We start from the raw sequence: 27,226 nt of genomic DNA, 5'->3' as shown, positions 1-27,226 counted from the left end.
TGGGAATCAGACACTACCTGCAGTATCACCTTAAGAGAAGCATCTTAAAACACGGTGGAGAGGAAGAAAGCAAACCTGTTTGGTATTTTACCTTTTTTTTTTTTTAAAAAAAATAACATTTAGGTGAATTTTGTTTTAACAAAGCGGAGGAAACGCTTGGCTTCCGCTTCCCTAACAAAACTCCATCAACCCAGGAATTGAGTTTGCTCTTCTTGGACAACAGTCCTGTGCAATTACACACCACTGGGTTCAGTGAGAACATTATCTGGGCTGGCAGCTTTCGGAGGAGGAGAAGAGAAAAGAGAGGAGCCGTTTTATTTACACGGAGCTCTGCAAAGAGCTTTCCTGGCTCACTCTCCCCGTCCACGTCCCTGCCGGCCAATACGACTTTATTAATGTTTACGATATGCCCTACTTTTTAATGCGGCTCTGTCCCGGGGAAGGAATCCATTTGCATTTTTAATGAAATTTGGATAAGCAATTTAGCCAATCCCCTGCACACCAGGCTCCCAAACCCTCGCACAAAGAAAGCCCAGGTAGCAGCAGCCCCCCGGACACCCCTTGGACAGCCCCAGTGTCACCCCGAGCAGCCGGGGGTGACATCTCATCCCGAGCCGGTGCCGCTGCAGCTGGCACAGCACCCGCACCCTCCCTGCCATCACCACCTCGCCCAGAGGCAGCTTTACATCCAGTCTATTTTAATAAGGCAATAAAGGGGAAAGCTCCATACATAAGAGACTAAATGGGACAATAAAAATCTGTGAGCTCGCCCGAAATGTCTCCCAGCTGTTCTGCAGCACTTCAGAGAAACAAAATAGGGCAAATTTCAGAAATACTGAGTTTTGCTTGTGCATTCCCAGCAAGTCTCTCCAGTTCACATTGGCCTCTTCCCGTTTCCTCTCTGCTACACAGATAAAGAGAGGAACCTCTCTGCTGAGCCATGAGGAGCTGTCAGCAAGGCTGGGAGGAGAAGGAACAGAAGTTTCCAGTAACCCGCTAGTTGCAGCACCAGCCCCCAGCCGTGTGCTCACCCTCAGCCCCAGACAGACCACACTGGCTCCTCTACACCGAGATCTGCCGCGACATCCAGCTTGATTTTTGGAATAAAAACCTGATCTCCAGTAGAAGAGACACTTGCCCTTCACCTCTGCCTTACTACAGGTCCATGCCACCTCACCAGGGCAGGAAAACGAGCTGCAGCAGCTCAATCAAAAATTCCAGCCCACCTCCCAGCAATCTTTCCATGTGGTGTTTCCCCTTCCCCTTGGAGGGGAGCACGGTGCAGCATCCCCCCCAAGGCATCTCACTCACCCTGCAACACCTCCCAGCACATGCAGAGCCCAGGGAAAGACACAGGAATGTCCCCAAAACTGCTCTGCACAACCACCTCTTGCATATCCCTGAAGGAAGAATAATGTTCCTGGGAGCTTAAAGGCCACCCGGAACTGTTGGGGTTGAACGAGGAGGCACAAACCCATCACCACCGAGGGGATGTTCCCCCACAGACCAGGGCATGGCTCCCCCACTATGCTGCCTCCAAAGCTCCCACAAAGCCACCCAGTGCTCTTGCAAACACAAACTTGTATCTGTTTGAAGAGTTTGGGGTGATAAAACCCCTAAAAGAGGTGCCTGCCCAAGCAGATTTTGTTTAACCCCCCGTCACTCTGCCTTCCAGCCTGTCCTTTGCCCCAGCACCCCACTGACCATCCTGAAGGTCCCCCACCAGCCCACCCAGCCCTCAGCTGCCAGCTTCTGCCCTTCCACATCAACCACATCCCAGATCCAGCCTCATCCCAGATTGGCAGCTGCTCGGGGGCGGCTTTCCATTTCTGCACGCACGCACTCGCTCCTCAGCACATGATCGAGTAATAAATATTTGGAAAGATCTGTTATTTTTACATAAACAGCCACAACACGCTGTAGAGGCTGGGGAAGGAGCCTGCTCCTCACTGCCGAGCCCCAGGGTCACCTGCTGCCCCTTCCCCACCTGCCCCAGCACCCGGAGAGGGAGCTCTGAGGGATACTGGACACAGGACTCACTCATCCCAAGCTGCAGAGGCTCCTGGTGCTTCACTCTGGATGTCAAACAGCCCCTCTGAAGCCCCTCCAAAGTTTTGCCAGAGCACAACACATGCAAACACCTCCATCACCTCTCCCAGGTCCCTTTTCATAAAATCACGGAATGGCAGAGGTTGGAAGAGATTTCTGGAGGTCCTTCTGTGCAACCCCCTGCTCAAGCAGGGCCACCACGACCATGTCAGGGTGGTTTTTGAGTATTTCCAAGAAGGCAAACTCCACAAACTCTCTGTGCAACCTGTTCCAGCCCTCTCTTTGCCATGGGAGTGCTGTAACACGGAAAACCTCAGGCTCATCTCCCCTTCCTCCTGCTCCCATCTCCCAACACCGGCAGCCTGACAAATCTGCCAAAGAACCCAGTGCCCACATACAGCTCTGACCTGGAATGAATTCCATCTCTCTGTAAAGAATGGCCTGTCCCACAGGAATCCTGGGAATTATGGAGACTGGAACTACAGAAGAGGAAGCAGGTTCAGCCCAGGACTCAAACTCACTTGCCAGCCACCCCCAGGGAAGCACTTCTCTGCCTTTCAGACTCCAGGAACATCAAACACACCCACCAAAAGGTGCTTCCCAAAAATTCATGTTTTGCACCCTGCCAGGATAATTCACTGCAAAGTGGTTCTCAAATACAGTACATTTACACGGCTGCATCTCCTAGACTGCGGGTTTTCCTGCCTTACATCATCCTTCCTCCTTCAGCAGCTCCAGGACTTTCCTCCCCTCCCACCCTCACCGGGCACCACTGCTGGGCCGTGGCCCAACGTGACACCCACTGCCTGCGTCAGCCCCCTTCCCACCTCAGGGCCATTAATAACAATTACCTTATAATTCTATTTCATTATAAGGTTATTTTGGATGGCAAAGGCTGAGCCCAGCACATTCCCATCACTAATGGAATTACGGCTCCTTCCACAGCCTCGAGCGCTGGGGGAGCGGGAGATGCAGCCCCGGATGCTGGACCTGCTGTGTCTCCACCTCCACGAGCTGTGGGGATGAAGCTGCAGCTCTGGGGTTTTGTCTTTGCTCAGTGAGCAGCTATTCCCACCCACATCGACTCACTCTGGGCTCCAACTCCAACCTGCAGACACCTCCTGTGCCATGATCCCTCATGTGAGCATCCCTACAGCTCCTCCAGCAGACAGGCTCCAGCTTTAGAGAGCTACAGGCTCACACAGTGCCCAAAAGGGAGGAGGGGACGACTAAAGGAGGACATTGATGCTGCCTCAGCCTTTTTTTCCTCCAAGGTTAGTGTTTACAGACCCATAGCCCCTGCTCCTTACCAGCCCCTGGCTCTCCAAGTGCTGTCCCAGTTCACATCCTGGGATACAAGGAAAACATCAACACGCAGGACTGTCATTTCAGAGGAGTGCTTTTCTATCAAGTTATAACTCAACACAAATGCTTTTTGCTGCTCTTTTCAGTGAGCAGGTTACCAAAGGAGCAGGAGTGAGTGGCAGAGCCCTGGGGAGCACGGGGGGCTTGAGAAGGGCTGTGGAGCTGCAGTCCCAACACACGCACCCCGTCCTCATCCTCACCTAAACAAGCCACTGCCATGGGCCTTTGGAAAGCAAGAGAGGAAAGCAAGCTCCCTGAAGGAGAACACAACCTCCCACAGTGCTGTTCTGAAGCTGCAGTGCCCTTCAAGGGGGCCAAGGTCACCAAGAGCCCAGAGAGATTTCAGCTGGGCAAATGTGACTGAGGAACAACTCTGGAGCTGCTTGCCCTAAGTCCAGGATCTGGCCGACATAAAATCCTTTCGCTCCTCGAGAAGGCTGCTGACATCCCTCCAGTGAGGAAGGAACATTCTGGATGGTATCTTTTAGAAAAAACAACAAATGTAAAAGTGTAGCAAGAGCTTTGAGCATCACCTCCATCCTGCAAATTACAGGCTGGCTGAAGGCCTCCCCTCCTTCTGTACCTGCCACTCGTGCACCTGACAAAGGCAGCAGCCCCTGCAATGGTAGTTTTATAGAAAAATATCCCAAATATCAATTGATGCAATATTGGAAGGCAAATACTCTCTATGGCAACCTGAAAGGTCTTAATTATCCATGCAGGTGGCATAGAGAGCAGCCCCACACACACCGAGCTGGTAAACTGGGCTTTTGATAGTGGGTATTGAGGGGAAAAATCCCATTCAACTCCTTGAGAGTTCAGGCAGGTCCTTCATTAGGGAAAGATATTCTTGAACTCACTGCACCACCCCAAAAACTATTATATTTGCGACTTAAAACCCATCTGAGTGTTTTAACCAGGAGGGAGCTGGGAGGAGAAGGAATTAAATCAGGTTTCCAACCCAAGAACGCCCGTTCCCGTAGCAACAGCAGCACCGCGCTGGCGCGGACAGGCAGGAATGCTGCATCCAGAGCCTGCTCCAACCCACCATCCAGGGCCATGGGAACCCCAGGACAGGCAGGAATGCTGCATCCAGAGCCTGCTCCAACCCACCATCCAGGGCCATGGGAACCCCAGGACAGGCAGGAATGCTGCATCCAGAGCCTGCTCCAACCCACCATCCAGGGCCATGGGAACCCCAGGACAGGCAGGAATGCTGCATCCAGAGCCTGCTCCAACCCACCATCCAGGGCCATGGGAACCCCACGGCACAGTCAGTGCTGGACCCGGGGCAGGTCGGGTCGGGTGGCTGCAGAAGTCACAGAATCCCAGAATGGTTTAGGTTGGAAGGGACCTTAAACCCTATCCAGTGCCACCCCCTGCCATGGGCAGGGACATCTTCCACTAGCCCAGGTTGCTCCAAGCCCTGTCCAACCTGGCCTTGGACACTTCCAGGGATCCAGGGGTAGCCACAGCTTCTCTGGGCAACCTGTGCCAGGACCTCCCCACCCTCACAGGGAGGAATTTCTTCCCAACATCTAACCCAGATCTCCCCTCTGAGTTTAAAACTGTTCCCCCTTGTCCCATCACCATCTGTCCACGTAGAAGTCTCTGAGATAAGACATATCCTGGTCTTGCAGGAATCCCAGTGCACAAACTGGCTGGTTTTTAAAGACGTGCTCTGATGGCTCAGAACAAACAGAGGAGCACCTGCAGGAGGAGAAAGTGTTTAACCACCACTGAAACAGTAATTGCCTCCAGGGAAAAAGCATCCAGGCGGGGCACACATGAATTGAGAGTTCCTGTGTAGGAACATTTCCTTTGGGAATTTCCAACTCCCCAGTGAATTCCTGACCAGTTAGTAAGACAGTGCTTAGACATCATTATTTCTACAGACACACCAACCAGAAAAAAAGAACCAAACAGCTGTAATCTTCAGCAGAATCAGCCTGAAGTCAACTTCCAGGAGAAATTTGCTGAGTGACTCTGGAACAGAAAAAGCTCCTTTTTAATTCCTCCCTGTGAGGGTGGGGAGGTCCCGGCACAGGTTGCCCAGAGAAGCTGTGGCTGCCCCATCCCTGGAAGTGTCCAAGGCCAGGTTGGACGGGGCTTGGAGCAACCTGGGCTGGTGGAAGGTGTCCCTGCCCATGGCAGGGGCCTTGGAACTTGATGGTCTGTAAGGTCCCTTCTAACCTAAATCATTCCACAACTTGGCAGCTTTCCTTCCCCCAACACTCCTGTTCCTTGCAAACACTCTCCATGCAATTGTTGAAAATATCCAAAATTTGTGCCATGTAGGTTTGGGTACATCTGACTGCAAAGAGACAGGAACACAGTTCTGCTGAGCTCTGCAAAGACAAGACACCTGGGGGGACAACACCTCACCATCCACCTTCGGCTGCCAACAAGGCCACTGAAAACTGGTTGTGAGGAGCAGCTTTAGTAGATGCAGGACTCCAGGTTCTTACAGAAGCAGGCAAGTGCCAACCAGCCCAGCACACAGGGCAGGAAAGATGCAGCAGAATTTCAAAGCTCCAGGCAGGTTACAGTGATGCTGATTTGGAAAGGACAGACCCACTCCTGCATTCAACAGCATTACAGTAGCATTGGCACAGCCTTCACAGAACTGTTCCTTCTGCAGGAGCATGGCAAGAGACAGGTCCATGGAAAGCCCTGGGTCCACTCTGTCCATCCCTGATGTCTGACAAGTCTCAGCACTACCAGAGCACTCACACACTGACAAGCAGCTTCGTTACAGAACATCCCTGAACCGCTGTCTCTCTGAAATCTGGGTTTCCACCTCAAAGCCCAGCCCCAGGGCTGTTGCTTTATACAACCCCAGACCATGCTCAGCAGATCAAGGGAGCTCCTCCTGCACACCCCCAGACCTTCCATCAGCAAAACCTCCTACAAATTTTATTACCAGCTTCTAGTAACAAGTCTGGAGCAAGGAATTCTTCAGGCAAAGGCTGGGGAGCGAGCCCCGCTCCCACGCCATCCCGCTGCTCCTCAGCACCCATGGGAACCGTCCCGAGCGCTCCTCGCCCCCGCTCAGGAGCTTTCACCACAGCCCTTGCATCCTCCACCGTATCAAGAGGCAAATGGATCGTTCTCACGTCAAGGGAAAGACGGACCGAGTCAAAACAGAGAAGGATGGCTTTTAAACGGCCCCATTGCGGGGAGGGTGCCAGTGCAGCTGCTGGGGATGACAGAACCAGGCAGTGTCCCCAGGGACGCAGCTCAAGACAGCTCTTCGCTCACTCGAGTACAGAAGTGGGAGAGCAATTAGGAGGAACAGCAAGGAGCTTCTCCCCCTTCCAGCCTTCCCACTCGAACACCCTCCATGGTGCCGCAGTGCCGAGCGCGGCTCCCGCCGCAGCAGGGCCCCCCACGCCCCCCAGAGTGCAGCCCCAGCCCCCCAGCCAAGCCCAGCCAGGGGCCCTGATCCTTTGAGCAACAGGAGGTGACAGTCAGAGACGTCAGGAGGGTGCAGAAGGGCTGGGGATGGAGCTGCTGGTTGGTCTCACCAGCGGCCAGGGTGGGCTGTTGGAGAGCCATTGGTGCCAGGAGAGGACAGCTCAGTGACACTGCTAAAGCAGCTCCCCAGCCCCAGCTGCGAGCTGGGGGTCAGCACAACAACCAACATCTGGCTTTTAAACTGAGCAAGTGCAGAGCAAAGGCTGCACAGCAGCACAGTGAGGTGGCAAAGAGTGCAGGGGAGGGAAGGTGCAGAGCTCCTGGGGTACCAGCCATCACCACACCCCCACAGAGAGGCACAGCCTTGGCTTACAAATCCTGAACCATCCTCACAGGTGGATAGATCACAACAAGATCTATCTTGGCCATGATGCCCCAGTTCAGAAAGCAAAGGAGGTGAATCCCATGCTACTGACAGGGAGGATCCAGGAGAACAATGCTCCAGCACCAAAGGAAGAGGATGAACAGAGCCAGAAACCACACATAGCAGCAAGGAGATGCTGAGCACAGCACAGAGATCCTCTGTGAAGGGAAGGACTCTGAGTGCTTACCAGGGGAATACCCAGGGGCTTCAAACCTCAGTCACCCAAGAACAACCATGTGCCAGCCACTTCCCTTCTGCTGCAGGATTTCAAGGAGCAAGAGCAGAAAGCAGCTGGGTGTGGGGTGTCCAGGCTTCACCGTACTCCCCAACTGCAGCTGCTTGGCACCTTGTATGTGACCACCAGCACAGCCACTGCTCCTGCCCCAAAAACTGCTCCTTGGAGCAAGGACGAGCAGGACCCTGCACAGGACACACTGTCACACCATGGCAATTAGTGCTCAAGCCCTGCCAGACACAAAGCAAGACAAGTTCAGGCTGCTCAGTGAGAACCTCCAGGCTCCACAAATAGCTTTGGGGAAGTGATACTACAGACAGTGCTGCGGGGCACACACAGGGACTTCTTGGGGCACAGCTCCTGGCACTGCTCTGCTGCTGCAGCTTCCTGCTCTCCCACGGGCACCGGTGGGACCATGGACCCGGGACCAGCAGTGCCAGGGCTCGGTGGGCAGCTCAAATCCCAAAGCCCTCGCTGAGCAACTGTGCTGCAGGAAAACCGAGAGCAAGCTGAAGATGCCATTGCTGCTTCTCCTCCACCTCCAACCCAGTCCCCTTGTAGCTGCTCTGAGTGGAGCTTGACCTTGGGCTTCCCCCAAAACCAGGCCCCCAGCACAGCCTGGCTCACGCCAGTGCACTGCCACCCTCCCTCATTGGGATTTCTGCTCCTCTGCCTTGCCACAAAGTCATGTGTTGAAGTTATCAGAGCTGGAAGTGAGTCAGCACAGTAAACGACAGCCTAAGAATGCAACTAATTAAAACTATTCACTCAAGCCAGCCTGTTCCAACATACCCAGGACCCCACATGGAGCCAGTTGCACCAGTGGGACACAGGATGCCATCCCAGTACGTTGGTTCCTGTCTCCTGCAGCACATGCATGAAGAGTGAGTCCTTCCTCACGCAGAAGTCAGGGCCCGTGTTCCTCACCAGACATTGGAGATGGGCTCGGGGGAGCTTTACTTCAGCCTCATGACTGCAGAAGTCGTGCTTCAGTTGGTGGAACACCTGAAGCCACCAGCAAACCACCCAGGGGTGCTTGTACAAGACAGGACAAATTGGTGACTTGGAGGAAGCAAGTCAAACCAGCAACAGGAACGAGCTGGGACTCACCTGCAGGCCATGCAGGAGCAGCAGGCCAGCCAAACATCTCACTGACTTTAACATTTAACCCTCCCCTTCCCTTTTTCAGGAGTCAGAGTGCAGTTTGCTGATCAAGACTAAGAAACCTCAAGGTTACACAGGTGGCTTTACAGCAGAACAAGCATTTCCCAGATCCAAAAGCAGGGAAAATTAGGTCTGAGCAACTCCCAAGAACTGGGCAGGACCTTAACACTCCACTGTCACTGACTGGTGCTGCTGGTGTTATGGAAATGCTGTGCCAACAGATGCTGGTAGATCCATTTGCAGGATGATGCCCATGGGGACGGGACTGGAAAGCTGGGGAGAGGGGAGTGTGTTGCTGTGCCCATGGGCATCCCCCAGCACAGCAGCTGCAATAGGGCTGCCTCGGTCCTCCCCCCTCAGACACAAAACAGGGACCCCCCTCACTGTGAACAGAATCATTAAGGTTGGAAAAGTCCCCTGAGCCCATCAAGTCCAACCATTCCCCCAGCACTGCCAAGGCCACCACTGCCCCATGTCCCCAAGTGCCACATCCACAGGGCTTTTAAATCCCCCCAGGGATGGGGATTCCACCCCTGCCCTGGGCAGCTGTGCCAGGGCTGGACAGCCCTTCTGGGGAAGACATTGCTCCTAATGTCACCAGATGAGTGAGGAAGGCACCTTCCACACCCCACTGACATCCAGGCAGGCAGCTGGGCCAGTCCAGTGCCACCTCACAGCCCAAACCTGCCCATCCTGGAGCTCAGGAGCACGGCAGAGAGAGAGCACTTGAGTCACTAACTTACATGACTAGAAAGTATTTAGTTAAACCCTCTCTGCTGCCAAGAGTGTTTCCTTTATGCAGTTGAGATGGAAAATGAGCACGAAACCTAATCGGGTCAGTGCAGCAGGCAGGAGGGCAGCAGAGCCCAGCTGTGGGTACTGGCTGGGGCAGGTCCTGGGTGGACAGCGGTGCCCCCTGAACCCAGTGATGTGCCCACCACAGCGAGGGAGAAGACAGATTTACAAGAATTCTGTAGCATTTTTTTTGGCATTAAAACAGAAGAGATGCTGAACACTTTATCCCTCGTCACGCTCCCAACCAAGTAAGGCAAACCAGATCCAAACCCCTATAATGGATTTATTATTTAATGCCACTATGTAACAAGACCCAGCTCATGCTAACAAAGTTTGACAGAAGATAAGTAACCATCCAGCCACAAGAGCTGCAAGAATCACACCAGACAATTAAACAGCCCTTCCAAAAATAGCCTACCTGACCTGCTACCACTCCTGACTATCAATCCAGCTCTCCCTGCAGAGAAGCTGCTACAGTTGAGTCAAACCTCAAAATACTCCCTCAAAATAGAGCTGAACCGGTGCCGTGTCTGTAAGTGATCCTCCCCTTCCTCAATTTAGATCTCTCAGAAACCTTCACAGAGAGAAAAATCACTACGTGTCAAGGCAGAGCAGAGACAGATATTGATGGCAACAACGCCAGCAGTGGAGGGAAGGCTGCAGAACCCGGGAGCAGCGGGAGGGAGCTGACAGGGAAGGCACAGGCAGTGCCCAGGCATCATCAGCACAAGGTCACTGGGGAGCTCAGGAGGTTTGGTAAGAAATTAGGAGTTTGAAGTCTTCATAGTTCCTCTGTTGGTGCTTTCCAACACTTTTTATCTCCAATGCATGGGAATGCCAGGCAGCACAGACTGGCTGCCTGCGTGGGCACACAGGGCTCTGCCTGCACCCCATGGGGCTTCCAGCACCCACCGTGTTGCCTCCCCCACAATCTCCCCCTTGGCTCTGCTGATTCCCAGCTCCTTTCCAGAGTGCTGTTTCACACTGGAGCTGATCCTCAGCTGCTGAGGATGAGGTGGGCTCTGTGCCACAGGCTCCTCAGCTCAGGTTTGTAACCTCTGCACGCCTTGTTTCACCCCAAAGCCTGTACACAGCTCCTCCTGCCTTCCAGCTCTAATGGAAACAGTGGGAAGGTTGTGCCTGAGGAAGCACCCGTGCTCCTGGTTCCAGAACTGTAGACTGCTTTGGGTTGGAAGTGACCTTAAAGCTCATCCAGTTCCAGCCCCGCTGCCATAGCAGGGGCACCTTCCACTAGACCAGGTTGCTCAGAGCTCCACCCAACCTGCCTTGGACACTCCCAGGAAGGGCCATGCAGTGCCAGCTCCATGCTCATACTGGGCTGGCACAGCCTGCCACGAGCAGTGTTCCTGTGGGAAGGCAGGGCACAGTGACAGTGAGCTAAACCACGCAGGAAAAGGTTGTAACTGGGTATGGTGACACCAGAGAGACTGGGTGTCACCTCCCCCAGACACACAGATGAGTTACCCCGTGCCCCAACAGAGCAGGATCCTCCATCAGTCACATAGAGGCAAACAACCTTAAAAAATTGACCATTTCACACACATTACACAAAGACCTGAAACACATAATTTGATTCTTCATTTAATCCCTTAGATTTTTCAAAGGCTGTATAGTTTTCATTCCTCTGCCAGTGAAAGTCTCTTACAGGAAGTTACTCCACGGTTTCCGTGTTACTTCAGCACAGCCCTGCTTACAAGACCTGAGCCTGGGCCACAGAGCTCCACAGTGAGCCCCAGGAAGGGACCAGGGCCACTAGAACTGTCCTGCCAGGATGTGCCACCTCCTGTCCAGCTCACCAGCAGCAAGGGGGACACCACAGCTGGCAGTTCCCAAAGGACAGACAGCATGGCAGCAGCAGGGGAGCCCGAGGCTTTGGAGGAGACGAGGAGCACCCTGACCTGCAGTTCCACATGGAGCAGGGCAATTATCCCATCCATCCTTCCCCCTCCAGAAACAGCCACAAGGCAGCAGTGGAATGTTATTTGACAGCAGAGCTGAGCTCTGCTCCTTGGGAGGGAAGACATCAGGGAACAGCACACGAGCATCGCCAAGGAGCCCCAGTTTGACCACACAGAGGTCAGAGGTTCCTGCCAAAATGTGCTATTATCAAGTACAAACACGTGATTTGAGTGTCTGAGCAGACTCCACTGTTGGGTCTGACTGTCCTTGCAGAGCATCACCCCGCAGGCTGCCCCACTTCCACCCAGAGCTCATCCCCTCCAGCAGCTCCTTCCCCCCTCCGCCACAGAGGGGTTCACTGCACACCCCAACAAACACCAACAGCTTCAACAGCAGAGGAAATGTGGGGGTTTATCCCATTCATCACCAACTGCCACTTTCCTGAGCTGCTTCAGCACAGGTTTGTACAGTCTCAGCAGGCACAAGCCTGGATTGGCAGCAGCACCCCCAGTTCCACCAGAGGACCCCCACAGCTCCTGCTCCCACCCACAGCATCGACCAGGCACAAGCCCCTGCAATTAAGCTGCTCGTTTCAGTGTAATGGCTTGGTAGGACCTGGACAGCAAATAAAACCTGAGCAGGACAAGACCTGAATGTGCAATAACCCGATCAAAGGCACAGCTGTCCTGACAGGCAGCCACCTCCCACAGCCACTGCAGAGCAATTAAGAGCCCAACCATCTCCACAGCAGTGGAAGATGAGACACGAGCTCTTTGTTAGACATCCATTGGCCCTGGCTCATTAGAGGAAAAGCACATCAAAACCAATGGCCAATAAACTGGGATTTAAACATAAGCAGCAATATCCATGTACAGACACCTCTGGTACTAAAATACCAGGTGATTCCACAGCTCCAGCACTGCCAGCACACAGGCACGTGCCCATCAGCACTTCCACGCTTCAGGATCACACACCTGCCCCAGAAATTTTATGACTAAGAGAAACTGCCTGACCCCAGCTCTCCTGAAAGTCTCGTTTCAGCCTTGTAATAAATGGACGGGTGATAACAGATCCCCCAAATCTGTAGGATGTTCTAACAACAGAAGATCGTGGTCCTGAGAGTGCCCATCCCAACACAGGTGCCCTGTGGGACCAAGCCACAGGCACCTCCGGTCTGGCTCCAGCCCACCAGCATTTTTATTTCCTAAACTGTCTTCCCAAAGCCAAAAGCTTTAGCACCCTGTGCAAGTCAGCAGGGAGCTGACAGCTATTATTTTAGGAGTCTCCATATGGACCCATTGCAGCATCTTGCTGCTCTAATTTAGGGCACAGGCTGACGGGGAGGGGATGCTGCTTCCACCTCCAGAGGATGTTGATCTTGGAGCACCTGCCAAGAGGGGTTCCAAGAGAGATGGAGAGGGTCTTTGGCAGCTGCAGCTTCCCCATCCCTGGAAGTGTCCAAGGCCATGTTGGGTGGGCTTGGAGCAACCTGGAACAGTGGAAGGTGTCCCTGCCACGGGTGGGACTGATGGTCCCTTCCAACCCAGGCAGCACCACCATCCTACTGGTCCCACAGCATTTTCCTGAGTGTCCCAGCACAGGGCAAGGAGGGCAGCCCAGCCTGGGAGTCCTTTGCTTCTGCCTTCGGAAGGGACCAGATGGGCCACGTTATTTTGAACCCTCTCTAAGTGCTGACACACCACTGCTCCCTCACATGACTGTCCTCCTGCTTTTTAAAGAAGTTTTCTTGTTTCACTCTGACATGGTGGAAGCAAAATTACAGCCCAGGCAGCAGCGATAAGGGAGGAACTCGCTGCAGAGCCTGAGGCACCCGATTCAGGAATAAGATAAATCACCAGGCCTCGGAGCAAGGAAGGGGCCCCTGGGGCTGGGGGGATGCAGGGCAGCCCCTCCACCCACAGCAGAAAAGACTTGCTGCCCCCAAACCCCCAGGGAGCAGGAAGAGGTCCAGAAAAGGGTGACATGACCACAATTACAAGTTGGTTGTGTAGTGGAGCATCCAAAAGTCAGTCAGCAGGTACCTGCTGGAGTCGGTATTCCTTTACAAGAATCCCAGCCTTATAATTTCTGCAATTAAAAAGGGAGTTCTTCTACCGTGAGCTAAAATAGAAGTTTTTGTCACAAATTACCAGCTTTCACTCCTCTCATACCTGAGCTTAAACTGAAACTTAAATGGAAATTTACAGGAGAATGAGAAAGTGAGTCAGCCTGCCCTTCCCAACAGGCATTTATTTTCATCTTTTCGGACTCAGTTAATAGTAACAGCAAAGAAATTAAGTTTATTCCAAATTTACAAAGCCCAGAAGAGGGGAGGAGGTTTTGGAAGGAACTCTACCACACCAGGGACCATTGGCAGTACCAGGATTTGCTGTTGGCCAGGGATGCTGTGCTGTGGCTCCTGTCCCCATCCCAGCAGGCCCAGTGGGATGCAGGGAGGGCTCCCTGCTCTGTCCCACCCTGTGGGACCTGCCCCCACAGCAGGAGGTGCCACAGTGTGTTATGTCACCCATGTTATCCCACTTTTCCCACCCACACAAGCAAGTGACACTTCCACCAGCCTGGGGAAAGGGCTAAAGTGACCTAAAAGATAAATAACCCTCCTGCCTCATAACGAGCCAAAATGCAGTTGGGTGAAGGCAGGGGGACTCTGCCTCCAAAACGTGGCACAGAGGCCAAAATAGCCAGAGATTTCCAACTTCCATTTGGGAAAGGAACAACAGCCACTTGCAGGGAAACCTTTGATGGAAGAAAAGCAGATCCTCCCACGATGCAGAGCAGGACCCGGGCAGGGTGAGGAGCTGCTCCCCAGGAGGGCCAGCCCCAGGTTCTCCATAGCCCAGGTGAGCAGGGGGCCAGGGGCAGCTTGCAAGGCTGGAGAAATGGTCACTCCTGCCCAACACAAACCACAGAGCCACCGCCCTCAAACACCCAAGCACCACTGGTCTCACCTCTTGGGTGATGCCAGTGCAGAGTCTGGAGCAAGAGCCAGCCCAAGAGTATGGAGGCTTGCTCTCATTTTGCACTTGTGTAAGCTGACAATGCAGAAGAAACCAAAAAGAACGTCCAAAATACATTTCAAAGCACCTTATTCCCCCGTAGCAGCAGAGCTGAGGTTCAGGAGACACACTGCAAAGCTTCCTACCTTGCTACATGTCTCCTGGGTATTTAGGTCAACAGAGGGGCTGCTGGTAGAGCAGAAAAATCCTTTTAGGTGTATAATAAGGGAGAATTTAATTGTGCTCCAAGGTGGAGAGACACAAGCCATTTGTCATGCAGCATTTGCTGACAGGATATGTCCACAGCCCAGCCCTCGCCTCCTTCACTGCAGAGCCAGAGCTGCAAACAAAGGAATTCAAACCCAAAGTGTTTGGCACCAAAACAGATATTCCCCCAGCTGCAGAGAGAGAAGAAATCTGAACTATAGTTTAAAGTTATTTTCAAAAACTTCTCTACAAGGGTTCAGCACCCAACCAAAATGCAAATCACCAGCACGGCTTCCTGAGCAAATGAGCTATTGCTGCATTTTTTCCAGTCCGGCAGCATCTTGCTCTGAAGATCTAATAGCAGCCCTACTGAGCAGCAGCTAATTAAAGCCTTTCCTCCTGCCAAAACCCCAGATTCAGAGTCTCTAAGTGACCCAGTAAGTGAGACTTTTTCCACCTCAGAAGCCCTGGGAGACACCAGGTCAGCAGCTCTGTCCTTGTCGCTGCTGTGCCTGTACAATGGGCTGTGCCCTCCCCACTAATGGCACCTCGGGCAGAGGTACCATGGGCTGACCCCTGCTCCTCTTACACACCCACAAGCCTTCTTTCCAGAAGATTCTGGCCCTGAGGCACCTCTCCATCAAGACAAGCGGGTAAGACAAATTTGGAAGTTAATGGACTGAGCTACTGGAGACAGCCCTTAGATCCATGATCACACAAATGTGAATTAGTTCAGTTTTAGAGTTGTTCCTGGGGCAGGAAGCAGTAGAATCTCCTGTGACAGGTTTAGGGGAGCACAGACAGGTCCTGTTCAGCCTTTCTTCCCCTAATACACAGGGATGTCCCCTCTTGGCAGCTCTACCATCCTCAGAAACCCACTGCCAATGACAGCTGTTCCATGAGAGGGCTCCAATGAGACCCCCCCAAAGGCAAGTTATTCCATCAAACTCTTCAGAAACCAAGTGACCATGGAGATGTCAACCTCTCCCCCATCAGTGCTGGTTTCCCAAGGAGCCCATACAGAATCCAGAACAGGCAAAAGCAGAGCCTCTACCACAGCCCATCTCCAGAACCACGGCACAGCCGAGGTTCCTCCGCAGCAAAAACGGTGCCGAGCTCCAGACAGTCTATAAATAACCATTTGGGGGGATTATTTCAAGCTGTGCATGAATCTTCCAGGTGACAATGCACTGGCTGATCCTGAGCGACAGCTGGGCACGGAGGGGCTCCCGTGCTGTCCCCGCCACAGCCTGGCACAGCCTGGCACAGCTCCCCTCCACAGTGGGCACAGCCTGGCACAGCTCCCACTCCGTGGTGGGCACGGCCTGGCACAGTTCCCCTCCACAGTGGGCACAGTGCATCCGCCTCAGACAGCGGGGACACACACCCACCGGTTTGATCCCTCAGGCAGCCTTCCTCCTCTTGGTTACTCTCAGTTAAGGGCAGGTTATGGAGTATTGCCAAATATTTTTCCTAAGCCAAGTTAAAGTACTTAGTGTAACGAAAGCAAAGAATGAAAAGCTCTAAAAACAAATTACTCAGCCTCTTGGGGCAGGTACAATGCTAACAGCCTTGACAAGCACCATCATTTTGCTTACAAGGCAAGTGCTAACGGTCCCCACCAAGTAGAACAGGGAGCTGTAACCATTTCTGAATCAGCCTCTCCAAACCACCCTGCTGAGAGAGGCAACAGATCTGGAGACACAGTAAATAATGACTTTGCACTGCGTCAGGAGCTAATCCACTCAGTGATGCAAATGAAATTCGTGGGCCACTTCCCCCTCACTCCGGCTTCTCACTGATATTATAAAACAATCTTTGCACTGACTCCTGACTTCATTGCTATGTCACCACTGAAGCTGCATGAAGCCATTCAGAAGAGCCAGGACGACTTTCACTCCTCTTCACAACCTCACTCTCTCATTCTTCTGCTATAATTGGAAATCATGAAAATGCATTTGCTCATGTGCTTGGAGTGTCAGCTATTCAATGAGCTTCTTCTCTGTTCAGACCATCAGAATAAAGGTATTTAACTGTTCCCCCCCAAAGGTGAAGCTATTACTGCTGCATCCTTTCAGATGGCAACAAAGGACTGGGAGGAATCCACCGGCAGGATGGGCTGGAACGCACCCGCGTCACAGCGCGAGGAAGAGGAGGAGCAGCTGAAGGCTGAGATTTAGACATCAGAATCTTTTTTAGCTTCCCTGCTGCTGACTAAATACCAAATGTAGGAAGACGGGATCAGAACTACAAGAGACTGAAGATTTTAAACATAGAATCGTAGAATCCCAGAATAGTTTGGACTGGAAGGGACTTCAAAGCTCATCTCGTTCCAATTCCCTGCCATGGGCAGGGACACCTCCCACCAGCCCAGGTTGCTCCAAGCCCCATCCAACCTGGCCCTGGACATTTCCAGGGATGGGGCAGCCACCACTTCTCTGGGCAACCTGTGCCAGGCCCTCCCCACCCTCACAGCCAAGAATTTCTTCCCAATATCCCATCTAACCCTGCCCTCTGGCAGTGGGAAGCCATTCCCTGTGTCCTGTCTCTCCACCCCTTGTCTCCAGTCCCTCTCCAGCTCTCCTGGAGCCCCTTCAGGCACTGGAAGGGGCTCTCAGGTCTCCCTGGATCCTTCTCTTTTCCAGGTGAACCCCCCCAGCTCTCCCAGCCTGGTTCCAGAGCAGAGGGGCTCCAGCCCTGGCAGCATCTCCGTGGCCTCCTCTGGACTTGTTCCAACACATCCATGTCCACAAACACACGTCCTGACAGCAGAGGCAGAGCCACCCTGAGGAGGCAGCAACTGCTCCAGCCCAGCAGCTCCCAGGATCTCCCTGCAGAGACACCAGTTATCTCCTCATTTTCCCAACCATCCCCTAAAAATCATGCACCTCTTATCTCCTGCTTAGAGAGAGAAAGCTTCCCTTGTTTCAAAGATTGCTCTGGGGAGGCAGCTCCCACCCAAAGAGGAGAGCTCCAGTAGACTGAGTCTTTGGAAAAATCCAGATTTAAGTGGATGCAAAGAACCAATTTACAGAGAGCTCAGCCATAATGAGCCTCAGGTTTGCAAATCCAGTAATTTCCATGTACTGGAGCCTATTAATATTGGATCTTTTGGCAGGCACTGCCTTGTCCAGCTCAGATTAGCAGCGAGTATATTCTGCTTGTCAGATTTAAACGAGATGTATAAATCTGGCACAAAAGCAAGACCAAATATGGAAGCAAATTATTTAAACTGACAAGATGTAACTCAAAAGCGTCGGGCACTCAGCAGCCAGTGCCCATCAGCTGGGGCAGAAAGGCTCCTGCTCTGGGCACAAGAGTTAAACTCCAAAAGCAAGAGGTCACCTGTGTTCATTTCAAACACTCCCTGATTCTAGTATCAAGCTGGATTGGAATTTTTTTTTTTCCCCACGTGATGGGAAAAGCAGAATGTCTATAAACAGGTGAGGAAGTCAGCCCAAAATCCCTCAAAAGCAAACAGCTTGAGCAGAGCTGCAATAGTGCCTGAGGTCAGTGCCATGGCACAGAGCCTTGGCCAGGCAGCACATGGGCTGTGCCATCCCCCGAGCCAGCCCCTGTCCCCTCCCCACACCGGATACACTGGGCAGGCAGCTCAGGCAGGGAAAGAACCACAACTTTGTCTAAACAGCATTTATCAGCAGCCAGAGCCAGTGCCCAGCCTGGACAGCTTCCAGGAGAGAGGCATTCCATGAACACGGAGAGAAGAGACCTTGCTCCCAGGAACCTCTTTGCAGGAGGGTGACACGAGTCCTGTTCCCGTTTGTGCCCCGGGGTTGCAGGGGATGCTCCCCAGTGATTCCATGCTGAGAGCAGGACGTGCCCAGCACTCGGTGCCCAGCACTTGGTGCCCAGCACTCGGTGCCCAGCACTCGGTGCCCAGCAGCTGCCGAGTGAACAGCAGTGGGAGCAGCAGCTCCATCTGCACCGTGATGCTGCGGGAGCAGAGCTGTCATGTCTCATGAAATGCATTTCCTTTCCCAGGGAACTGGGATCAGCTGTCGGAAGCGATGGCAGGGGCTGACTTATGGCATCAAGAGGGACCCTGGGAGGGCTCGTGTGCCTCCTCCCCTATCAACGAACAGCAATAATCCTGAACAGGAGAAAAAGGAGTGTTGCAGGCAGGTTCTTAACTACACAGACTTCAGGTGCCTACCCATAAGAAAACATTTTAATTTATTTTTCCAGGGAGAACAGGATTCATGAACCCTTCCCAGCCTGCATCAAGGCAACCACAACAGACCAGGACTGACCACGGAAAAGCCACACAAGCCACTTCCAAGCAGGAGGAAGCTGCTTGGCTGGAGCCATCCCTTCAGCCACTCCAGCCAAGCCTCGGCCACACTCAGGGGAGGACACATTTGGGGTGCTCAGAGCAGGAGCTCCCAGGGCACAGTTCCCCGTTACCCCACACACTCTGGGAGCTGCAGCAGCCCCTCACCACAGTCAAAGCCATTTGCTGCCCCTCAGCTCCTTGGGATGAGATCTCGAGAGGGAACAGAGCATTGCCCGGGAGAGACCCTCCAGCTGCTGTTCTCATGGTGCCTGCAGGGATCCTGCTCACCCTGGGAACCCCAGCTCAGCACTGACTGCCCCTGCCCAGCTCCAGGTGCAGCTCAGCAGGAGCAGGTCGTGGCTGGGAATGCTGCCTGCCCTTCCCAGGAACAGCTACAGCCAGCACAGCTACTTCTGGGAATTGCCTCTGCTTGACACAAAGCCCTTGGCTGCTCCCGAGCACCACACCACTGGAGTTTCTTCCCATCTCCCCCACCCCTCCTGTGGCTTTTGTGGAAAAACTGACTTCTTGGTGCTGGCTGCTGTAGGCTGGCAGGGCAGGGCCAGCCAGGGTCACATCTCTCCCCTTCCCTGCTGGGGCAGCAGCCCCTGTGCCTGGGAAGCAGCCTCTGACAGGGCTGAAGAGCTCCAGGGAGATTGGCACCTTCATCCATTGGGTCAGTGTCTGGAAAACTCAGCCACTTACTGTGTCATTTTACATCCCTGGTGTTCCTATCACCTCTCTGCCTCCAGGGACTCCTGGCCAAGGCACAGAGGCCACCAAGACCAGCCCAGCCCTGGATGGATGAATGGTGGGTTGGCTCAGAGCGGGGGAGCAGCAGCCCACAGTTGTCCTTTCCCTGAGGAATGTGAAACCAAGGGACAGCCCCTGTCTCCTGTCACACTCAGGCCCAGATGTCCCAGCCCCACATCTCTGCTTAGGTCCCAGGTGTGTCACCCCAGGGAGCCCCTGAAGGATCCCGCTCCAAGGAGCACAGTGGCTTTGCTTTCTGGGTATGGGACAACAGCAACCCAGGGGATGAACGAGCCCTTGGCCAGGCTTCATTTCCTACAGCATCACCTGAAAAGCCTGGAGGGGCTCTGACCCCTCCCCTCACCCAGCTATGGGGACATCACACCTACCACCAGCATGGAGGGGGCTTGAGGGGCAGCACACAAAGCAGCCCCAGAACACAGCAGTGGCAACCCAGGGCTGCACCCGAGATCCCCATGCAAGGGCTCCTGCTTCCCTGATTTTGTTTTATTGTCTTTTCCAAAGGCAGCCTGCAGCCCTCGAAGAGCACAAGGAACACGCTGCCCAAAGACCTGCAATTACTCCTCCCCTACAGGGAGCTTCTTACTCACCTTTTCTAAATGGTTCTAATCTATGGACTTTTGGAATAATGATTCATGAAGCCATGAATCCCTTCTGCTGGAGGGATTAACTGCTCCCTCCACACACTCCGAGCTGCCCTTTGGGACTGAGCTGGACCACAGGCACACACAGGCACCAGCCCACGGTGGGGTCTGGCAGGTCCTCAGCTCTCTGCTAACACACAGCACTAATCCTCTCACAGCTGGCTTCTGCAGGAAAAATCCACCCAAACACTTCTCCTGAACAACGTCCCATCCCACCCACCATTATAAACATCCCCTCTCGTTACCACAAGCTCCAATCCAGACCAGGGGATGGCACTTCCACCTTCCCCTCCTGATTGCACACACATTACAAGGACGTGTTTCAAGCAGTTCTGCCCTCAGCTAAATTATGGGCACAGCTAGAAGTTAATTTCTGAGTCACTGTGATCCTGCAACTTATTTGCTGATAGATCCGACGGGGGCCTGGATGGCACTGAGGAGCCTCTCCAGCCTTTTTAGGTTTTTGCCTGTTGAGCTGCAGGCAGGAGGAGGAGCTGTGCTGGCCGGGAGGGAGGGCAGCAGCACACCACAAGGGCTTGTGCAACCCCTCTGCTCGAGTTCCTCCATAAAAACCCAGCAGTTAACAGAGTCCACAGCAAGTCTGAGAGGAGACTCAACCCCACCTCCTGTTCCACAGCAGATACCAAACCCTCAAGGTCTTGCTCTGTTTTGCAGCATCTTGGTCCCAAGACAGGTGAGCGCCTGCCCACCCCTCACTGCCAGTGATGGTGCCCTCTGCACCCTCCAGGAGCCCGTGTGCTGCAGGAATTTGCAGGATCACATGTGTGTGAGCGAGCAGGCGTGCAGAAATGCACTGTTTGCTGAGAAATCTCCTTAGAGACAGCCCAGGCATCAAATTCCCCAGGAAGACTCAATAGCTGGAGGATAATCGTGGCAGAGGCTCGTACACCGGGGTGATCCAACCTGTGCAGTGGAGCCAGAGCTCACAGGCACCAGGTAGACGTGCTGCAAACCCTCCTGCCACCCCCAAGGCACCCAAACCCTCGGGCAAGCTCTGAGCCCCTCTGCCCAGCTTCCCACTGCTGCCACGGGTCAGCAACGAACACCCCGGGGAGGAAAGAGTCCACCCCATTATCCGAGCCCCAGATCGCTGGAGGATGACAGCTATCTCTGCAGATAAGAAAGAAAAATCTACCCTGCTAACAGCAGAGGGGGAGGGAAAGAGAAACCACTTCCACTGAGAGACTCAAGCGAGCCCTTCTGCACTGCAAGGGGACACTGATGGGCCTGCACACAGAGTGGTCCTTGCTGAGCCCGACAGCTTTGGCCTCAGCAGGTCCAGATTTCCTCCAAAATCTCCTTCCAAAACAGATCTCCACCCCCTGCCCCTCCCCTGAGCCGCAGGTATCCAGCGCAGGAAAGAGCAGGATTAGGGAAGCCAGCTCAGGTGACAGGCTTTAAAACCAGCCTGGGAAGGGGCACATCTTCCCATTTTCCCTGTCAGCTCTGTTTGCACTCGGTTGTGCAGGACACAGACCATCTGTGCAGCGCAGGGCCCAGACCCACTTCCCCTTTCTATTTGTACCTGCTCCCGACACCGAGGACAGGGCTCCCACTGCCCCGGGGCTCCAGCACCAAGAACTGCCTTATCACCACGAGGCACACAAAAAAAACCTACCAAATCATGTTTCCAATTTCTGCAGCATTATATAATTAGCATCATTTGTGTTGCAAAAGTAATTGCAGTAACATTTTTAATTAGTCTATTTGAACACTAACATTTCTCCAGTGCGCATAATATGTTGACACGAAATTACTGGGTTTGAGGCAACTCTGAATGATTGGAGTTTGTTTTGCTTTTGTTTCTTACTTGCTTAATGCAGTCAATAAGAGCCGGCAGTGCACGGTGAGGAGCCCAGCCCGCAGCACACAGCGAAGTGTGATGGGTTTCACTTCCGTCTGGAGGGCAGAGAGGGGGAGGAAGGGTGGGTTGTGAAGGCTGAGAGCAAGAGAGAAACACTGCTCGAAAGGTAAGGCCTGGGTGACATTCTCCAGCTGCTCAGTTTTGGTCTCAGATGTTGAATTGTGAAAGCACAAAACAAGACGAGGGCGCTGGCCTTGGAGGACGGGGAGAGGAAAAGCTGGAGGGAGGAATTCTATCTGGTATGAAGTTTAGGAAGATTTAATCTGAAGTGTGTCTTTGCTTACCGAGTCATAACCAGGGACAAGAAGTACACATTCTCCCCAGAAAAGTCACTGCATGAAATCCAAGCACCCATTACCAAATGATGCTTCCCCCCCCTTCTCTTAAGGACACAAGATTTTCCTTTCCAAGATCTTTTCTACTTTGTACACATGAAAGCTGTAACAGATGCAGATTATTTTTTGCTCCCAAGTGTGAATCCCGTTACATGGCTCCTCACCTCTGCAGGGACACCTCTGCCCAGGCCCCCGGGGTGACAGCCCAGCCCAGCCCAGCCGCTGCCACAGAGACTCCAGCTCGAGCAAACAGCTCTTGGGGACCCGTCCCCCTCACCAAATCTCCAGCACAGCCAGTACCCCGATCCACAGAGGGACCAAGAGCTGCTTGGACAACAGGAGAAACAGACCCTGAGGATGCCAAGGGGGGAACACCAGCAGGAAAGACAAAGAGAAAGCTGCCAGTTCCCAGGAGCAGCACATTCCGAGAACGAGAGCAAGAACTTCGCTCAGCTGCTCTCAAGCCAGTTCCCTTTCCTTTACCATCCTCACAGCACTTCCTACATCAGGAGAACAGAGACAGAAAGCCACCAGCTGCGACTGGCCACACGTTCCCTCTCCAGGACAGCCTGCAGATCCGAGGGGCTGCTCTCTCCCTCTTCGTGCATTCCTTGGTAATGGAACTGGACAGATGGATCCCAAAGCCCAGGAAGGGAGAACACGTACACCCCCTTCTCTTTGTTACTGATGAGTTCATGCACCTTCCAGCTACAGCAGGTCCTTACAGCAGGGCCAGGAAGCCACTTTGTGCCAGGGGCTGACAGGCAGCCAGGGCACATGGAGCTCATCTTCCAGGCAGCTCCAGGCACATCCTCAGCACTCCAGCCTTCCAATGCCCACAACGTATTGATATTTTCTGTTAACCTGCAGCACCAGCCCTGTTCTGGGCTGCCTGTGCACAGACCTCTCCTGCCCACACTGAAAGGCTTTCTGGCTTGGGAGAGAGAAGTTGGCCCAGGAAGTCTTCAGATGCACACGAGGATAAGGAGGGGATTGCATACAAGGATAAGAAGCAGATTAGCAGGCAATTAAGTGGCATTTGTGGTATCCATTAGTATTTCAAGATACAAAGAGTCAGTTTCTGCTAACTTCCTGCCAAAAGTCACAAGTAATGAGCTAATTAACAATCTAATTATTGCAAATGCCCTAGAAAGAAATCAGGGCACAGGTGAAAACCTACTTAGAGTGAGCACAGCAGTAGGAACAGCTGAGAACCCAGACAGGCGTGTGCCTCAGCTGCATTTCCAGCCATCCCACGGAACAACAGGGTAAAATACTCAGGGAAGTTGTGAAAAAGTTGAATTAAAGCTGCATTCAGTAAGGGGAGAGCTAGACCCCAACATCAGAGCTTACTGCCAGCCCTGTGGGGCTGAAGAACTCCTAAACAAAAGCCAGCCCTGGGGTTTTCTGCTTCCATGTCAGCATTTACCGAGTCCAACAGCAGCTGCAGCACAACCTGTGGGGCACAACCCCAAAGCTGGTGGTACCCACATGACCCAGGGCACCCAGGGCTCTGGTGGAACAGTCTGACCCCCCGGCAGCGTGCCAACCCTGGCACCCCAAGTGCTGCCTCCCACCACAGGAGAGCTGCACCCCGGGGTGGCTGTGATCCCAGAGCAGATGGCAGGAGGGAGCGACTTCTCCTCGTGCTCGACTTCCAAACCCGGGAGTGTTCTGCAGGGAGACACAGTGTGTCCTCCACCAAGGGGCACCAGCTGCTCTGTGCCCCCACTGAGATGGGCATCACCCACACAGCTGCCACACCAACGGGAGCACTTTCACCTGGGCACCTCAGCACCTCGCAGAAGGGAGGTCTCTGAAAATCCACAGGTCACTGACTGTAGGAAAGGAAGGACTGGGCTGTTCTACAGACCCAAATCTGCAAAATCTCCTATTGCACAGTAAGGAGGTTTTCATGTCTGTAATACCAGAACCACCTGGAAAGTGGTTTCTTAAAGCAGAACGGGATGTCACAGACCAGCCACACACCCCTGGAGACATCACTGAGCGCTCCTGGAAATGCTACTGGTGTCACTGCAGCCTCACAAGGGCTCCTGCCCCACCACCCAGGGACAGGACTCTGCCCAACATCTACTGGTGGGGGGAAGACCCTTCACCTGTGCATTGGCAACTCTGAGACCACCTTCATGGACCCACCCACTGGCCTTGCACCGAGGACTGATTTGATACTGGTTACAAACACGTAAGGATAAACCTTGAAGCAAGAGCACAGCTCCAGGTTTGGATAATAGTTCCTGACAGCTGGATGAGACTTGGAAAGGCTCCAGCTATCCAGCCCTGGATGTTATAGGTAGAACTGAGCAAAGCTCTAGAAATAATGCAGGAAAACCCTGCCCTGCTAACACATGGTCCCCTCCAGCTTCTCCAGCACACTCCAAATTTCAGGGGCATTGTGTTTGCACCGTAAGGAAAGCCAGGGAATGAACAGCCAGGTAAGGCTGGGAAGAGCCACAACAGAGATACAAGCTGCACAAAACTCCTCTGAGTAATGTGACTGAACTGCCCATGTGTGAAACCTCAGGTACCAGGGGAAGCTGTGACCTTGAGAAACAGCCCTAGGACATGTTTTAGTCTCCATATCTGCTTTCCACTGCTTGCCAACACCTGCCCAGGCCTTCGGGTGGGGGGTTGGGAGGCAGCAGGGAGATGGTTTTGGTATTTTAAGGTTATACTCCTAGGGCAAGCGTTAAGGATGAGTACCAGTATCATTTAAATTGGATTAGACTTACACTGCTTGTACAAGCATCTGCAGAGATGCTCCTGAGAGCACCCAAGACAGAGCCCTCCTGCCTGCAGGTACAGCTGCCCTCGAGATCCAGACCCACCACAGCACCCCGAGCCTGGGCTCTGTGCCACACCACAACCCAGACAGCTGCCAGGAGGAGCAGTTCTGGAGATATTAGTGCTCTACAGCCAGTTTGTTTTCATGCCAAATACCTCCACCTGGGATTCAGCCACCCGCCAAAATAAAACTCTGTCCCAAATATTCACAAGAGCAAAATTTCAGTGCCAGCAGCTGCAAGTACCAGCCCCACCTGAACCCCACAGCCAGACCTGGACCCCACACAGGTGGGACCCACAGGGCAGGATGAGCTGCAGGCAGGAACAGCTCACAGCTGGGTTGGCAACGAGAGCAACCAGATAACGCCTGGCTAATTCATCCGAATTTCCCAAGAGGACATCACCAATCCCTAAAGAGCCCCTCCAGAATCCCAGCATTATCAGAACAAAGAATTCTGGTCGTAGTAACCCAGCTACTGCATCATATTTTGTTGTAAAGCCTCATTTCTTTCCCCAGCAACACAACTAAGCCATTCAAGTCCTTGCAGGCTGCGCAATTCCAGCCCTAGAGGAGCCCTCACCCAGCCCGTTTGCCAGCCAAACACATGTTTTCCTGTTAAGTTCATTAAAAACCAAGTCCCCTCTGCCTTTTTCGGGGGATTTCGCTGAAGTCCTGGGCGCTTATCTCTGGAAACGAAACCCGACCGGCTTAAAGGCAGCGACCAGTTGCTCGGTTGATTAAAAAAATGACTAAGCTGCTTCCCCGGCTCCGCGGGGATGCTCGGGGACGGTGCCGCGGAGATGCTGCTCGGGTGCCGCGGGGACATTCAGGGCCGGTCCCGGGGGACGGACACGGTGTGTGGATCCCCCCAGCCCCCCCGGCACGGCGACACTCACCTTGACACTGGAAGCCCTGCTTGCCGAAGCCCCTGCGGAGAGAGAGGCGGAGTGAGACACCGGCACCGCAACCACCCTGCCCGGAGCGGCCGGCGGGAGCAGGGAGCGGGCGGGACCGGGATGGGATGCGGGGGGATGAGGGGACACGGGACGGGAGCGGAAGGGGTGCCCGGAGGCGGGCGAGGATGAGCTCCAGCGGGCTGGGCGAGGACGGGCGTCCCGGAGCGGGATGGGGATCTCGGGGGGGGTGCGGGGAGGTCCCGGGGAGAGGGGGGGGGGGGGGGGTCTCACCAGATGAAGTCGGTGCAGTGGCTGCAGAAGGTGGGCTGCTTGAAGAACCGCGCCGTGAACTTGTGGTTCTTCACCTCGTGCACGTTCTTCTGCCGCAGGGCGCCCTTGCGGGCGAAGCGCACCGGGCCCTCCTCGCCCTCGCGGGCCGGCGCTGCCGGCGGCTCGGCCATGCTGTGCGGGGGCTGCCGGCCGCCGGCTCGGCTCGGTGGGGCTGTGCGGGGCTCGGTGCCCACCGGGCCCGCTGCCGCTCGGTGCCGCTCCCGCAGCCGGCGGGAGGCTCCGACACCCGCCCGGGCGGCCCCGCCCCCTCATCTACATCGGCTCCCGCCCCGCCCCTCATCTGCATCCCAGGCCACGCCCCTCAACGCTCTCCACACGAACAAGCCCCGCCCCCCCTCCGGCCGTGGCCCCGCCCCCCCGTGCTTTGCATGTCATTTGTATATCGCCCCTCGCGGGGCGCAGTGGGCGGGGCTTAGCCCGCCGTCTCATTTGCATACAGCATCTGCATCCCCGCGATGATGCTGCCCCGGCCCCGCGGGGACCGCGGCGGGACCACGGCCCCAGCCCGGCCGGGCAGGGACACCGTGAGCTCCCGCTGCCCGTGCAGACAGCGCTGGAGCCCGCAGAGCCGGCGGGAGACAGACGCGCGGTAATAACAATGGCGGTAATAACGACGGTAACAAGAACAGCAAAAACAACAATAAAGCCAGG

General features: G+C 54.1%; 1 protein-coding gene across 2 annotated transcripts in view; it reads right to left on the bottom strand.

The window, feature by feature from the left end:
* PRKCB (protein kinase C beta) overlaps positions 1–26,778 on the bottom strand; it is a 100,872-nt gene extending 74,094 nt beyond the window's left edge. The window contains exons 1-2 of one of the 2 annotated variants that reach the window (XM_032704046.1): positions 26,516–26,778; positions 26,225–26,256 (exon numbers count right to left, since the gene is read on the bottom strand). In XM_032704046.1, the coding sequence (XP_032559937.1) occupies positions 26,225–26,256; positions 26,516–26,685 (202 nt within the window). In that variant the 5' untranslated portion in view covers positions 26,686–26,778. The remainder of the gene's footprint in view (positions 1–26,224; positions 26,257–26,515) is intronic. The other variant, XM_032704047.1, reaches the window with a different exon arrangement.
* Positions 26,779–27,226: the final 448 nt, after the last annotated feature.

Source organism: Chiroxiphia lanceolata, chromosome 16, assembly GCF_009829145.1.
Source record: "Chiroxiphia lanceolata isolate bChiLan1 chromosome 16, bChiLan1.pri, whole genome shotgun sequence".
Taxonomy (NCBI): domain Eukaryota; kingdom Metazoa; phylum Chordata; class Aves; order Passeriformes; family Pipridae; genus Chiroxiphia; species Chiroxiphia lanceolata.
Note: the sequence above shows the minus strand (reverse complement) of the source record. Positions and strands in the feature narration are given on the sequence as shown.